At 38.3% G+C, this 14,829-nt stretch overlaps 1 protein-coding gene across 1 annotated transcript in view; it reads left to right on the top strand.

Annotated features, from left to right (window-relative positions):
* The window catches only part of PPP1R3F (protein phosphatase 1, regulatory subunit 3F), a 35,414-nt gene extending 23,647 nt beyond the window's left edge, over positions 1 to 11,767 (top strand). Inside the window, exon 4 of the mRNA XM_006902706.1 lies at positions 10,451 to 11,767. Coding sequence (XP_006902768.1) covers positions 10,451 to 11,767 — 1,317 coding nt within the window. The remainder of the gene's footprint in view (positions 1 to 10,450) is intronic.
* Positions 11,768 to 14,829: the final 3,062 nt, after the last annotated feature.

Genomic DNA, 14,829 nt, shown 5'->3' with positions numbered 1-14,829 from the left:
ATTTGCTCCTCTCCTTGAAAAGCAAAAGAAAAACTCCCTCATTGGTACACAATCCCCCCCCCGCCCCTCCCCAAACCCCACCCCCTAGCCCCAAATATAATCCACTCTACAACCCTCATTGCATACTCCTACGATAAAAATAATTATACTTTAGGACTTTAGCTTTTTAAAAAAATATTGATTTTTTTATTCATTGTTGCACATTTTCTAACCCATAACTCCTCCCCCAGCACACCCTGAAAATTACCCCTTGTTCCAGATTGTTGTCATACATACTATGCTTAATTATATATTCCTTAATAATATATTAATATTATATATTCCTTTCAGACAGTTCTTCCCCTCATCTGTTCTAAAGCAGTCTTAGTTATCTAGCCATTTTCTTCCCATTCTCTCTCCAACCACCCCGTGTCTGTCCTGTTTTATAACAGCAGTGTTATGCAGCATTTATCCTTTTGTGACCATGATAGTTCACTCAGCATAAAGCCCTGCAGGATCCCCCATGTTGTGTAATGTTTTATGAGTTCATTGTTTATCAGTGCTGTGTAATATTCCATTGTATGAACGCACCATTGTATTTCTATTTGTTTGTTGATGGGCACTTGAGTTGCTTCCCTCTCTTTGCTATAATGAATAATGCAGCAATAAACCTGGGTGTGCATGCATCTATTTAAGCTGTGACTCTGTTTCTTTACTTTCTGAGTAGTGGAATTGCTGAATCAAATGGTATTTCTATTTCCAACTTTTTGAGAAAGTTCCAGACTGCCTTCCATAGTGGTTGCACCATTGTACATTCCCATCAGCAGTGAATGAGAGTTCCAATCTCTCCACAATCTTGAAAGAATTTGTTGTTTGCTGCCCTGTTGAACTTTGCTGTTTTTGCTGGGATGAGATGCTATCTCATTGTTGCTGTCATTTGCATCTCTCAGAAAACTAGGGATTTTGAACATTTCTTTTTGTGTCTGCTTGTCATCTGAATGTCTTCTTTGGTGAAGTGTCTATTCATATCTGTGCCCGTTTTGTGATTAGGTTGTTTAGCTTTTTCTTGTTGAAAAAATTTAATTTATAAATTAAATAAATTTTAGATATAAGTCTTTTATCAGATAGATCTTTTTTCCCCTGTCTGTGGGTTTCCTTCTAACCTTACTGTAGAAGTTTTCTGATGTGCATAGGGATGTTTTTGAAGGTCCCATTCATTTATCTTCTTATCTCCTTATTGTAGGTTTTTCATTATGCTTGGAAGATTGTTCATGCTGTGAATTAGGGCTTCTGGAATTGTCCCTAGTTTTTCTCTGATGAATTTTGTAGTCTTTGGTTTTACTTCTAAGTCCCTGGTCTACTTTGAGTTGGTTTTTGTATATGGTGTAAGGTGTGGGTCTTGCTTAAATTTTCTGCAGATGGTTTTCCAATTTTGCCAACACCATTTATTAAAGAGACTGTCATTTCTCCACTTAGCTGATTTCATCTCCTTGTCAAAGATCAATTGACTATAGCTAGCTGAGCTGATAGCTGAGTTCTTAATTCTGTTCCACTTATCTATATTTCTGTTGCTGTACCAGTACCGTGTTGTCTTGACCACCATAGCTGTATAGTAGGATCAGGGAGTTTGGTGCCTCTTACCTTGTATCTCTTTTTCAGTAGTGTTTTGTTTATTCAGGGTCTCTTTCCATTCCAGATAAAATTAGAAATTGCCTTTTGCATCTCATTGAAGAAAGGAATTAGTTATCTGTATTGAGATTGTATTGAACGTGTAGATTGCCTTTGGTAGAATTGTCATTTTCACAATATTGAGTCTTCCTATCCATGAGCATGGTATACTCTTCTATTTCTCTAGGTTTCCTTTTGTTTCTTTTACTGATGTTTTGTAATTTTTCTTTGTATAGGTCTTTTGTGTCTCTAGTTAGATTTGTTCCCAAGTACTTAATCTTGTGATTAGTTGTTGTAATTGGTATTGTTTTTCCTAGCTCCATTTCTATATTTTCTTTGTTGTTGTAGTGAAATCCATCTGATTTTTGTGTGTTGATCTTGTACCTTGCTATTTTACTGAATTTCTTGACTATGTCCAATAGTTCTCTTGCTGAGTCTTTAGGGTTTTATAAATATACTGTAATATCTTCTGCATATAGAGATAGTTTTACCTCATCTTTGCCAATTTGGATACTTCTTATTTCTTTGTCTTGCCTTATTGCTCTTGCTAATACGTCCAATACTGTATTGGATTTAGAGAGGAAATAGTGGGCATCCTTGCCTAGTTCCTGTCCTCTTTTTAATTTTTTTTAAAAACTAATTATTTTTTTTAATGTATGTACCATCAAATCAGATCTGACTGATACAGGAGGCAATTGTTCCTCCTTCTTCAGCAGAGCATCTGGTGGATTTGAACCACGTACCTCTGGGATTGCAGTGCAACTTCTTGCCACTAGGCCACCAGAGCTCACCATAGTTCCTGTTCTCAAGGAGGATGTCTTTAGTCTCTCTCCATTGAGGATGATGTTGGCTCTTGGTTTTGTGTATATACTTTTTATGATGTTGACGAAATTTTCCTCTATTCCTATGTTGTTGAGTGTTTTCATCAGGAAGGACTGTTGGATTTTGTCAAAGGCCTTTTCTGCATTGATAATTGATAAGATAATGTGGTTCTTGTTCTTTTAATTGTTAGTGTGGTGAATTATGTTAATTGTCTTATGTTGAACGATCTTTGAATACTTGATTATTATAATTTTTTAAAATGTAATGTTGGATTACCATTCCTAAAAAAAGGTGACCTGACAAATACTGCATGGCTCAAAATCATAAAAGGAGTATGTCAGGGATGCATCCTGTCCCCATACCTTTTCAATCTGTATGCAGAACAGATCATTTGGGAAGCAAGGCTTTATGAGGAGGAATGTGGCATCAAGACTGGAGGAAGATTCATCAACAACCTACAGTATGCAGATGATATAACTTTGCTTTCTGAAACTGAAGAAGACCTGAAGTGTTTGCTGCAGAAGGTCAAGGACTGTAGTCTTCAATATGGATTGAAGCTCACCATCAAGAAGACAAAGAATCTCACCACTGGGCCAACAGGCAGCACCATGATAGATGGAGAAAAGATTGAGGTTGTTAGCAATTACAGCTTGCTCAGATCCACAAACACCAGCAGTCAGGAAAGCAAAAGATTAATTGCATTAGGAAAATCTGCTGTCAGGGACCTCTCCAGAGTACTGAAAAGCAACTATGTCAGTCTAGAGACAAAGATACGCCTAATCCAGGCCATGGCCTTTGCCATTACTTGCTGTGTTTCAGAGATCTGGACAATGACTAAGGATGACAGAAGAATTGATGCCTTTGAATTGTGGTGCTGGAGAAGAGTCTTGAACATACCTTGGAATGCCAAGAAAACAAATCAGTCTTTCTTGGAGAGGGTGAAATCAAGTCTCTCCTTGTAGGCTAGGATTTTGAAGTTCCATCTCACATAATTTGGGCATGTGGCCAGGATAGACTGGTCCTTGGAGAAGGACATCATGCTTCGAAGGGTGGAAGTACAGTGCAGGAGAGGAAGACCTTGGATGCGATGGATTATTGATACGGTAACTGGGGAAATCGGGATTGGTGTGTTGGAATTAGTAGATTGGCTCAGGACAGGGAAGGGTTTAGAGCTGCTATACATAGGGTCGCTATAGGCTGCAGGTTGACTCGATGGTACATAACAACAACAACAACAACTTATCAGTTGTTTTTATTTAAGCCTCTTGTTAGAGTCAAAAAGACCTCAGGGAGGGCCTTTGTATTTAAAAGTTGGCTTTTATTTTATTTTGGAGGAGAAACAGCACTCTTCTTTCAACTTGCTGTACTGAGATAACCTGGGGTTGCTGTGATGCTGAACCTTGTGCCATTGAGGTGTCAAATGCTATAATGGTTACCCATGGTGGACAGTGTTTGGTGGAGCTCCATTTCCTAAACCACATGCCTCTGAAAACATTATGAACTTTGAGAAATGATGACAGTGATAGAAAGGCTTCAGGTCTTTTGTTTATAGGGTTGCTAAGAGTCATGCTCAACTTGACAGCAATTAACAACAACATCACTAATATTACACACTAGCAAAATCCTGCTAAAGATTATCCAGAAACAACTGAAACAGTACATTGACATTGAACTATCAGAAATACAAGCTGGGTTTAAAAGAGGTCGTGGCCCTAGGGATATTATTGCTAATGTCAGATAGATCGTAACAGAGAGCAGAGAGTACCAGAAGAATGTCTATCTGTGTTGACTATGCAAAGGCATTTGACTGTGTGGATCACACTAACTAACCTTGAGGTTAGCCTTGAGGAAAATAGGAATCTCAGAGCACTTGATCATGCTTATGCAAAACCTATACTTGGACCAAGAAGCAGTCCTCAGAACAGAGCAAGGAAACACTGTGTGGTTCAAAGTCAGGAAAGGAGTGCATCAGGGATGCATCCTGTCTCCATTTCTCTTCAGTCTTTATGTAAAACAGATCATTTGGAAAATAGGGCTTTATGAGGAGGAATGTGGCATGAGGATCTATCTAAGGAAGACTCATCAACAACCTATGTTATGCAGATGATACAACCTTACTTGCTGAAACTGAGGAGGACCTGAAGTGCTTGCTGTGGAAGGTCAAGGACTGTAGTCTTCAACATGGATTGAAGTTCAACATCAAGAAGGTGAAGATTCTTACCAGTGGGCCAATTGGCAGTACTGTGATAAATGGAGAAAAGATTGAGGTTGCTAAAAATTACAGCTTGCTTGGCTCCGCAGTCAACACTCAGCCCCAGTAGTCAGTCAATAAAAAGATGAATTGCTGTGGTGCTAGAGAAGAGTCTTGAACATACCTTGGACTGCCAAGAAAACAAATAGGTCTGTCTTAGAGGGTAAACCAAGTTTCTTCTTAGAGGCTAGATTTTGAAGCTCAATCTCACCTACTTTGGGCACATGGCCAGGAGAGACTGGTCCTTGGAGAAGGACATCATCATGCTTGGAAGGGAGAAGAAGACCCCAGATGAGATGCAGTGGTACAGTGACTGGGGCAATGGGATTTTGTGTGTTGGAATGAGTGAGACAGGCTCAGGACAAGATAGGGTTCAGAGCTGCTGTATATAGGGTCGCAGGTGACTCGGTGGCACGTAACAATAATGTTGGATTCTATTGGCCAGGATTTTATTGAGGATTTTTGCATCTATATTCCTGAGATATATGGGCCTATAGTCTATTTTAGTGATGTCATTACCTGATTTTGATATCAGGAATATGTTTGCTTTGTAGAATGAGTCTGGGACAATTGCATCTTTTTCTGTTTTCTGAAATACTTTATATAGAATCAGTGACAGCTCTTCTCTGAATGTTGTATAAAATTAACTAGTAAAACCATCTGATACAGGGGTTTTTTTTTAGTTGGAAGTTGTTTTATGACCTGTTAAATTTCTTCTTATATAATTGGTCTGTTCAGGTGTTTTTCCTTCAGTTTATGTCAGGCTGGGTAGACCACTTCCTCTAGGTTTTCATATATTTTTTAGTATAGTTTTTAATAATATTCTATTGCTATTCTTTTTCTTTCAGTTGGTTCCTTTGTGACATCACCCTTTTCATCTCTTATTCAGATTATCTGCATCTTTTGTTTCTTTTCCTTTGTTACCTTTGCTAGTGGCTTGTCAATTTTATTGACCTTTTCAAAGAACCAACTCCTAGTTTTGTATATAGTTTCAATTGTTTTTCTACTTTTTATTGCATTTCTTTTTGTCCTAATTTTTAAAATTTTCTTTCTTTTAGAGGTTGTTGGGGTTTTTGTTGTTGGTTTTATTTATTTATTTATTTTTTTGCTGTACTTTTTCTATGTTTTGGAGATGTTGGGTTAAATAATCAATTAAAATTTTTTCTTCTCTTTTGATGTATTTGCTTATTGCTATAAATTGATTTCTAAGTGGTGCTTTTGTTGTATCCCAGAGGTTTTGGTAAGTTGTATTTTAATTCTCATTTGTTTCAAGAAACTTTTTCATTTCTTCTTTTATTTCTTCTACTACTCCCTCATGTTCAAGCAGGGTGTTTGTTGTTTAATTTCCACATTTTTCAGCTTTGTACTCTTGTTGCTTCCTAATTTTATAGCACTGTGGTCTGCAAAAATGGTTTGTATTATTTCCATACTTTTTAGTTTATTGAGGGGATATTTGGCTTTTACTGAATGAAAGTGGGCTGCCACTGGAGAGCTATGAGCAGAGAAGGGACATGATCTTATTTAGGGTTTCAAGATCACTCTGTCTTTTGTGTGGAAAATAGGCAGTAGAGTTAAGGATAGAAGTGAGTGACAAGTGAAAAGGTAGCTACTGTAGTAGTCCAGGAAAGTAGTGATGGTTGTAGTGACACAGAGAGGTAGTTAGACCCCATCAGTAGTTGTGTTATGTTAACATGTGTTTTTGTATGCCTTGGTATGTATCTTAACCTTTTATTATTAAAAATTAAAACAAATATAAAGGCAGAAAAGAATAGCATAACAAATAAAGATTTACTTCTTACTAAACTTCAATAAATGTCAGCATATTTTCAATACTACTTTATAGCTCTGTTGTTGTTGACTGCTATTGAGTTAGAACTGACCTTTAGCTGACCCTCAGACAGATTTTCAGAAGTAGTAAGTCACATGCTAGGAGATTGCCCATTACCTTCTGTGTCCTATGGGATTATTTTGAAACAAACACAGAAATAATTTTTTTCTAAATAATTCAGCTTTTATCCTTAAAAATTAAGAACCCTTAGGAAAATATAATGGTAGAACCATTATTATACCTCATAAATTAACAGTAATTATTTTGTATAATTATATATGTCTTCTTATTTGGAAGTGTTTTAGGATCCAAACAGTATCTACACATTGCATTTGGTTGATATGTCTCCTTAGACTTTAAAAAATTAGTTTATCTCTTTTAAATTTCTTTTCTTATAATTTATTTGTTGAAAAAGAGTAGTTGTTGATACTGTTGTTTCTTACAGTCTGAATTTGACTGATTGTATCCATGTCTGCCAACCCAAAGGTATGTGGTTCGAATGTACCAGTGGCTCTATGGGAAAAAGATTGTCAGTTTCCGTGTAATTAATTTAGGGCTCGTGAAAACCTGTGAATCAGTTTTGACTCAATGACACATAACAACAGCAGATTTCCTATGAACTAATCATTTTAAAGGCTTAATTAAATTCAGATATGATTTTCCTCTTTCTCAAACAATATCATTACTATGACATGCAAGCAAAATTCTGCTGAAGATTATCCAAAAACAACTGGAACAGTACATCAACAGAGAACTGCCAAAAGTGCAGGCTGGGTTTAGAAGAGGCCGTGGTATGAGGGATATTGTAGCTAATGTTAGATGGATCTTGGCTGAAAAAGGGGAGTAGTAGAGGAATGTCTATCTGTGTTTCATTGACTATGCATAGGCATTTGACTGTGTGGACCAAAACAAACTGTGGCTAACTCTGAGAACAATGGGAATCTCAGAACAAAACCTATAGTTGGACCAGGAGGCAGTCACCAGAACAGAGCAAGGGAACATTACATGGTTCAAAATTGGGAAGGGTGTACACCAGGGATGTGTCCTATCTCCATACCCTTTCAATTTATATGCAGAGCACATTATCCAGGAGACTGGGCTCTATGAAGAAGACTCATCAACAATCTATGTTATACATATGACACAACCCTGCTTGCTGAAACTGAGGAGGGCCTGAAGTGCTTGCTGTAGAAGGTCAAGGACTGCAGCTTTAAATATGGATTGAAGCTCAATATCAAGAAAACAAAGATTCTCACCATTGGGTCAATTAGCAGCACAGTGATCGGTGGTGAAGAAATTGAGATTGTTAACAGCTTTGGTTTGCTTGGTTCCACAGCCAACACTCTTGGCACCAGCAGCCAGGAAATTAAAAGGTGAATTGCATTGGGAAAGTCTGCTGTCAGAGACCTCTCCAATGTACTGAAGAGCAGTGATGGAGGCTCAGGTGTGTCTGATACAGGCCATGGTCTTTGCAATCACTTGCCATGCATCAGAGAGTTGGACAATAACTAGGGATGATAGAAAGAGAATTGATGCCTTTGAGCTGTGGTGTTGGAGAAGAGTATTGAATATACCATGGACTGCCAAGAGCACAAACAGGTTCATCCTGGAGAGGGTGAAACCAGGCTGCTACTTGGAGGCAAGGATTCTGAAGTTTCATCTGACATACTTTGGACATGTTACAAGGAGGGACCAGTCTTTGGAGAGGGACATCATGCTTGGGAGGGTGGAGGGACATCACAAGAGAGGAAGACCCTCAATGAGATGGATTAATTCAGTGACTGGGGTAATGGGGTGTGTCAGAGACAATAAGATTGGCACAGGATAGAACAGGAATTAGGGCTGTTGTACATAGGGTCGCTATGAGTTGCAGGTGACCTGGCAGCACATAACAATTCTTATTGTATCAGGAGGACATGATTTTTTATCCCCTACTACTTTATTTACAAAACTTGAATACAAATTTGAACAAATTCTTTCCGTTTCCCTCACAGCCCACTATCAAATTGTACAACAAAATGATTAATCCCCCTCCACTCTGTGCACATCCCTCTGCTTCTAGCCTCTCTCTCCCACCCCTCCTGGATCCTTATATTCATTCTACAATAACGGTTTTTATACAATATTTATCCTTGTGGGACTGAGTTCACTCAGCATAATGCCGTCCAGTCCCTCCCAAGTTAGGTAATAATTTACAAAGTTATTGCTCCTGCGTGCTGCATAATATTCCATTGTGTGAATATAGCATGATTTCTCAATCCATTTGTTTGTGGTCGGACATGTTCTTGTGATAGCGAATAATGCTGCTATGAACATTGGTGTACACATCTCAGTTTGTGCCTCAGATCTCATATTCTCAGGGTATGTTCCAAGTAGTGGATGATTTTAAGGGTCTTTGATATCAAGATAGATCAGGTAGTGCCAGCTTTATCTCTCTATTATAGTTTCCCATTAGTTTATCACTTGATGGTTTTAACTGCCATTGATTATTATTGTTTGAAATGGAAAAAAATTTAAAAAACCTTCAAACATTGTTATTGTTTATGAACTGACTCATAGCTGATCCACCTTCGGTGATTTACCAGGCTGTAAATCACACAGAAGTAGATTGCCTGTCTTTTTCACCAGAAACTACTGGTGGATTTGAACTGCCAGAGAGGGGCAACTTTTGGATTAGCTCTCTAGATACTATGCCACTTGAGCTCCCTTATTATAACGTAGGTTCATTATTTCAGTGGAAGTTCAAATTTGAAATCTTAATTCTATTTTTCCCTTTTCATTTATTAACTAGAATTCTCTTCTAAAGAAAAACCTTCCCATATCAACTATTTGGCTACCTTGAAGTCTAGTTTGTATAGTAAAAGTAAATGTACAGCAAAAGGAATTAATTTTATCTCCCTCTTATTTACAGTTTCCAGAATAAATAAATTCCTCCAGAGTTTAACAATTAGAAGATTTTTGTTTAAATTATGTTCTTATTAACACATAGGCTTTGATCATATTTGATCAGTTTTAATCCATTATCTTTTCATTCTTGTCTAATTGGAACTGACTCATAGCTGGCCCTTCAGTAGGGTTTCAGAGACTTTAAGTTGCACAGAAGGAGGTTGCCCATTTTATTCTATGGAACAGCTTGAACCACTTGCCTTTGGATTGTCAGTGCACCTCCCTACCTTTTTCACTAGGCCATGAGAGCTACAGGATGTTCCCAATCCGATTTTGTATTTTGCTGTCCAAAACTGGAAATAGTAATTTCTTTAAGGAGCACAGTGTGTTGTGTGTTAGGCTGCTAACCAAAATGATAATTCAATTCCATTAGAAAGATGGACTGTCTCCTCCTTTACAATCTTGGAAACCTAATGGAAGGTTACTATGTGTCAGAATCTACTCAATAGCAGTAGGTTCAGTTTGAGTTTTTTGATTCCTTTTAGTGAAGAAGAATATTTAGCAAACAAGATCTGAGTGCCAGATACTATTGCTACTAAACTAGCCATTTTTTTAAAAACCCTTTCAAAAGACAGAGCTAGGAAAGATTTTTTTAAAAAGAATTAATTTAATTAATGTGGATATTTTTTATTTATTTTGAAGGTTATACTCACAGTAGTTACTGATGGAGTCATTCACCATATATTGATGCTCACTGAATTCTTCTGATTTGTTATCTTCAGGAAGCCATCCTACTCCTTTACTTCATCTAATTTTGTAATTGTAATATAGATGACATAGTCTTTGGAGTTTAGATAATTACAGAAAACTCTAAGGAGTTTTTGTCTGGAAACTTTTGACTTGGTATAGGCTGTCATCAGTTCTCATTGTCTCTGCTTATCCCACCCCCTTCTCTACTCTTTCCTTCCCCCTTTCCTCCCCTCCCTCTTTTCCTATCTCCATCCCCATGGCTCTAGGTTTCTGAAGTTACTGTGACTGGCAACTCCCCAGAGGAAGGTGACATCCATAGGAGCAGTCTACCTGTGGCTTTCACAGAGGTTCCCCAGGCACCTGCCATAAGGATTCCTCCCTCCTCCCCTCTTGGTGGTCTAGGTAGCACACCCAGGGACCAGGCTTCGGGTCCAGATGGGACTGAAGGGGAAACAAGGCCTTTTTTGGAACTCAGCCAACAACAAGTAGAGGCCACATGGAAAGTATCCAGTGAAAATGGAGGATGCCAAAAGGACTCCATGGTGGGAGTGATTATAGATGAGTCCCCTGGGCGTCTGGAGGTTGGGAGTAGGGTGGAAGAGCTGCTTGGTGAGGACACCATTGACCAAGAGCTGGAGCAACTCTATTTGTCCCACTTGAGCCGTTTGAGGGCTGCTGTGGCTGCAGGAGGGCTGGTGACTGGTGGGGAGGTAAACACAGATGGGGGGTTGTTGCCCTGCCATTCCATGGGCATACTAACAGATCGAGACTTGATTTTGAAGTGGCCTGGCCCTGAGCGGGCCTTAAACAGTGCTTTGGCTGAAGAGATCACACTACACTATGCCCGGCTGGGACGTGGTGTAGAGCTCATCAAGGACACTGAGGACCTTGATGAGGATGGGGAGGGTGAAGAGGGGCATTCCATTACACCCTCCAGCCCAGCAGAGGACACTCCCAAGGAGTTCCTCCCAGAAATCCTCTCTGGGATCCAGTCTGTGGTAGCCACTGTGGGAGATGTGTGGCTTCCATGGGTAGATGGCTCAGAATGTGATAACCCTGTGGTTTTATGTACAGAGGATCAGTTTATTAGAGATCCAGATATGGGAATGGGTAAGGACACTGATTCTTTGCACATAAATGGAGTGATAGATGGAATAACCAACTCCCAAGGGGAGGCTATGGCAGAAAACCCAATAGAGTTTACTACTGAGTGGACAGACAGTGTGATTCCTATATCTGGCAAGGAGCCAGCTGTTCTAGTCTCTAGGCAGAGACAAAACCCTAGGTTCCTCAAAACAGACTTGATTCCCTTGAAGGCTGAAGTCTGTTCTTCCAGTCCAGACAAACCTTATATGAATTCCCAAGATAAAGAGGATTCAGGCCCATGTCTTGAACCTCAAAATAAGTCTCATGCTCAAGCTTCACCTGGAGAATGTATGTATGGATTGCCTTCCCATTTACAGAGACCCTTGGCCCAGACTCTGGGGGTCCTGGCTGGGCTAGTGGTGGTACCTGTGGCTCTTCACAGTGGGTTGTTTATCCTGGTGTTTGCTCTATTTCTCTCTCTGGCTTGGTTCTCATAGGGGCTGTTTGTGGAACTGGCAATAACAGACTTCTTCTTCACTGGAGCCCAAGGAGAGGATGGCACCTCTACCATTCCCAGAGGACTGAAATGGAATAAGTGGCCTGTGCATTGAGGGGATTCTTTGCTTCTGAGAGAGGCTTTCCCAGCCCTTAATTCCCCAATCAGCACAGGCTCCCTGTGTGATACAAGTGAAGAGAAACAAGGTAGATTATATTAATGAGAAAAACCTCCAGAACTGAACTGGGTATGCCCCCCCAAGCTTATATTTATTTTTATATAATTCTCTGGATGAGGCAGAATGGTCATGAGCTGGTCTTGAGGCACAATTACCCAGAGATATATTTATTAACAACCACCTTCTACAACCTGCTGGAGCTTTTATTTTTAATTTAATGTATATAGAATACCTATTATATGCCACAATAGAGTTCTATGAGAAAAGATGTGTCTTACTGTGCAGTGATTTCCTGTTTGGACATGAGGGTGGTCACTTTTGTGAGTAGTAGGGGTGGAATGTAACCATACTTGCTGCTTCAATATGCTCATAAGGATCTGTGTCACCTCATCTCTTACTCTATATCTATGTGGTCTTTCTTAGGTAGGTCCTTTTTCTGTTACATTCTGCTTGTACAAGTTTGTATGTGTGTAATGGTTGATGGCGGACATAGCTGGAAAGAGAGGAAGAGTGGTGAACATGTAAGGGTTGCGTGTGACTCAAATGGCTATTGTAGTCAATATGGTCAACTGTGAATTTGGGGACATTAGTTGTGAATAAGCCACAAGATTTTAAGGTTACTTAAAAAGAAAAACAAAAACAGGCTTTGACACCAGTAGGGTAATCACTCTGTGCTTAAGACAAGAAAGACCTCAGAAAGGACATCAGAGTTAATGTGTTAGGAAATATAGATACTGAAGTTGATGTACACAGATAATACATTTTACTCAAAAGAGGAAATTAGGAAACTTTGAAAGATAGTATAATTAGTAATAAATTTAAATTTAAAAATCTAATAAAAAAATTTAAAAAAAGAATCAGAATGGTACAAAAAAAAAGATGAACAAAATACAGTCCTAAAATTTTAAGAGCATAAAAAAAGAAATAAAACTGACTTTGAATTTAAAAAACAACAACATAGTGTAGTCACATTTAACTGCATGCAATTAGCAAAATAAAACACATATTTTACCTGCTAATTTTAAGCAAAATTTCTTGAGAAAAATATGTATACCAGCTTTCTTTAGTTCTTTTTTTCTTCTCCAGTGCTCTTTTGAACATCTCCAATTAGGTTTTTGTCCAATAATTTCAGCCAAACTGATGAAGTCACTCATAATTTTCACCTTGTTATATCAACAGTAAGATGCTCTGGTGGCTTAGTGGTAAGGAATTGTGCTGCCAACCCAAAGAAACACGATTTGAGTCCACTAGATGATGGGCAGTATCTTCCTGTGTAATATATTGCCTCTGGAAATCCATTGGAGGGTCAGCTATTGTTCAGTTCTGACTTGACAGTACACAACAACAGCAGCATATCAAGACCTCATCATACTTAACCCATCAGCAACATTTGACACAGTTGTTCATCTCTATCTTGAAACCTGTTCACCACTTGGTTTCCAGGACATTAAACTATCCTAGTTTTTCTCTTTCCTTACTGGTCATTCTTCCAAAATAGTACCTAGTGCTCATTGAATACTAAATGAATGAAGTAGATGAAGAAACAAACAAACATATAGAGAAATTAGTTGGTCATTTAATGGTTACCAGCTCAGTTAAGTTCCACAATTCTTGATGGATTATTTTGTTTCTCCTATGCAAACCAAGAGGAAGGAGTTTACAGTGTATATGGGGAGACAAGAATATAAACAGAATTGCAGTACAGTGTGACATTAAGAGAAAGAGATTTACTGGGCTAGGAGAGCCCCAGGGACTCTGAAAAGAGGACTCTAGAAGCCTCAGAAAAGAGAAAATATGAACGGAGCTTTTAAAAACAGAATTCACCAGTTTGTGAAGTAGAGAAGAGAGCAGTCTAGTCAGGAGGTTGTGGTTTAGAAGTAAGGAACAATGAAAACAAATTCACTGACCTGTCTTTCAATGAAGATATCCTTAAACTGTTTCCTTAGCAATAATTTGGACATTGTCTAAAAAAGCAACTTTGTACCAATTGGATGGAAAGATAAAATCAACAAGTTTTTAAAAACATGTAACTTACCAAAATGGTCTCTGAGAAAGCTCAGAGTGTTCTATAGACATTGAAGTACTAGAACCTGTGCTGTAGTTGGAAATCTTTCTATACAGAGACTGTAGACCTAGATAGCTTTGCTAGTGAAAGACTCAAGGATAATAATTCCAGTTTTACAAAAACAATTTCAAAATGTAGAATTAGTTCATATTCCTAATTCATGAGACTAAAACTTAATAGCTCTAGTGACCATTGGTAAGAAACTGTGCCGCAATCCCAAAAGCATGAGGTTCAAATCTACCAGCTACTCCATTGGAGAAGGATGGGCTCTTTGCTCCGTGTGTTATTTGCTGCCTCTGAAAACCTGCTGGAGTGTCAGCTATGAGTCAGTTCTGACTTGACAACACACAACAACAACAAAACCTGGTAAGTCTAGAAACGAATATTATAGAACAGTCTTGAAAACACAACTGTAATATTACAAACCAAATGATAGTAACCTAAATCAAGTATACTTGAAAAGTATGTGACCAAGTTGGATTTATTCCAAGGATACATTGTGGTTTAACATTTGACCTCAGTCAGCATCATTTGTCTTCTTAGCAGGTGTTTTTGTTTGTTTGTTTTTAAAAAATCCTATGGAATTTTAATCCATTTAATTTATTAGAATTTAAAGCTTCAGATATTTCTGCTGAATCCGACACCTAAAAGGCAGCTGGAAAAATAAGTGACAACATGGAAGGTAATTTAAAAAAATGGACTCTTGTGTTAATTTTACAAAACTAGGTGAACTTCAAGGTCTACCAAAGTTATACTCTAGGGAAACCCATATCTAATGATTAGTATAATTGGATAGATGGAAATGATTAAAATCTCAAAT

The sequence above is a fragment of the Elephantulus edwardii genome, unplaced genomic scaffold (assembly GCF_000299155.1).
Source record: "Elephantulus edwardii isolate Elephantulus edwardi_28Jun2011 unplaced genomic scaffold, EleEdw1.0 scaffold00441, whole genome shotgun sequence".
In the NCBI taxonomy this organism is placed as follows: Eukaryota; Metazoa; Chordata; class Mammalia; order Macroscelidea; family Macroscelididae; genus Elephantulus; species Elephantulus edwardii.
The sequence above is the reverse complement of the archived record's forward strand: the minus strand, read 5'-3'. Positions and strand labels throughout refer to the sequence as shown.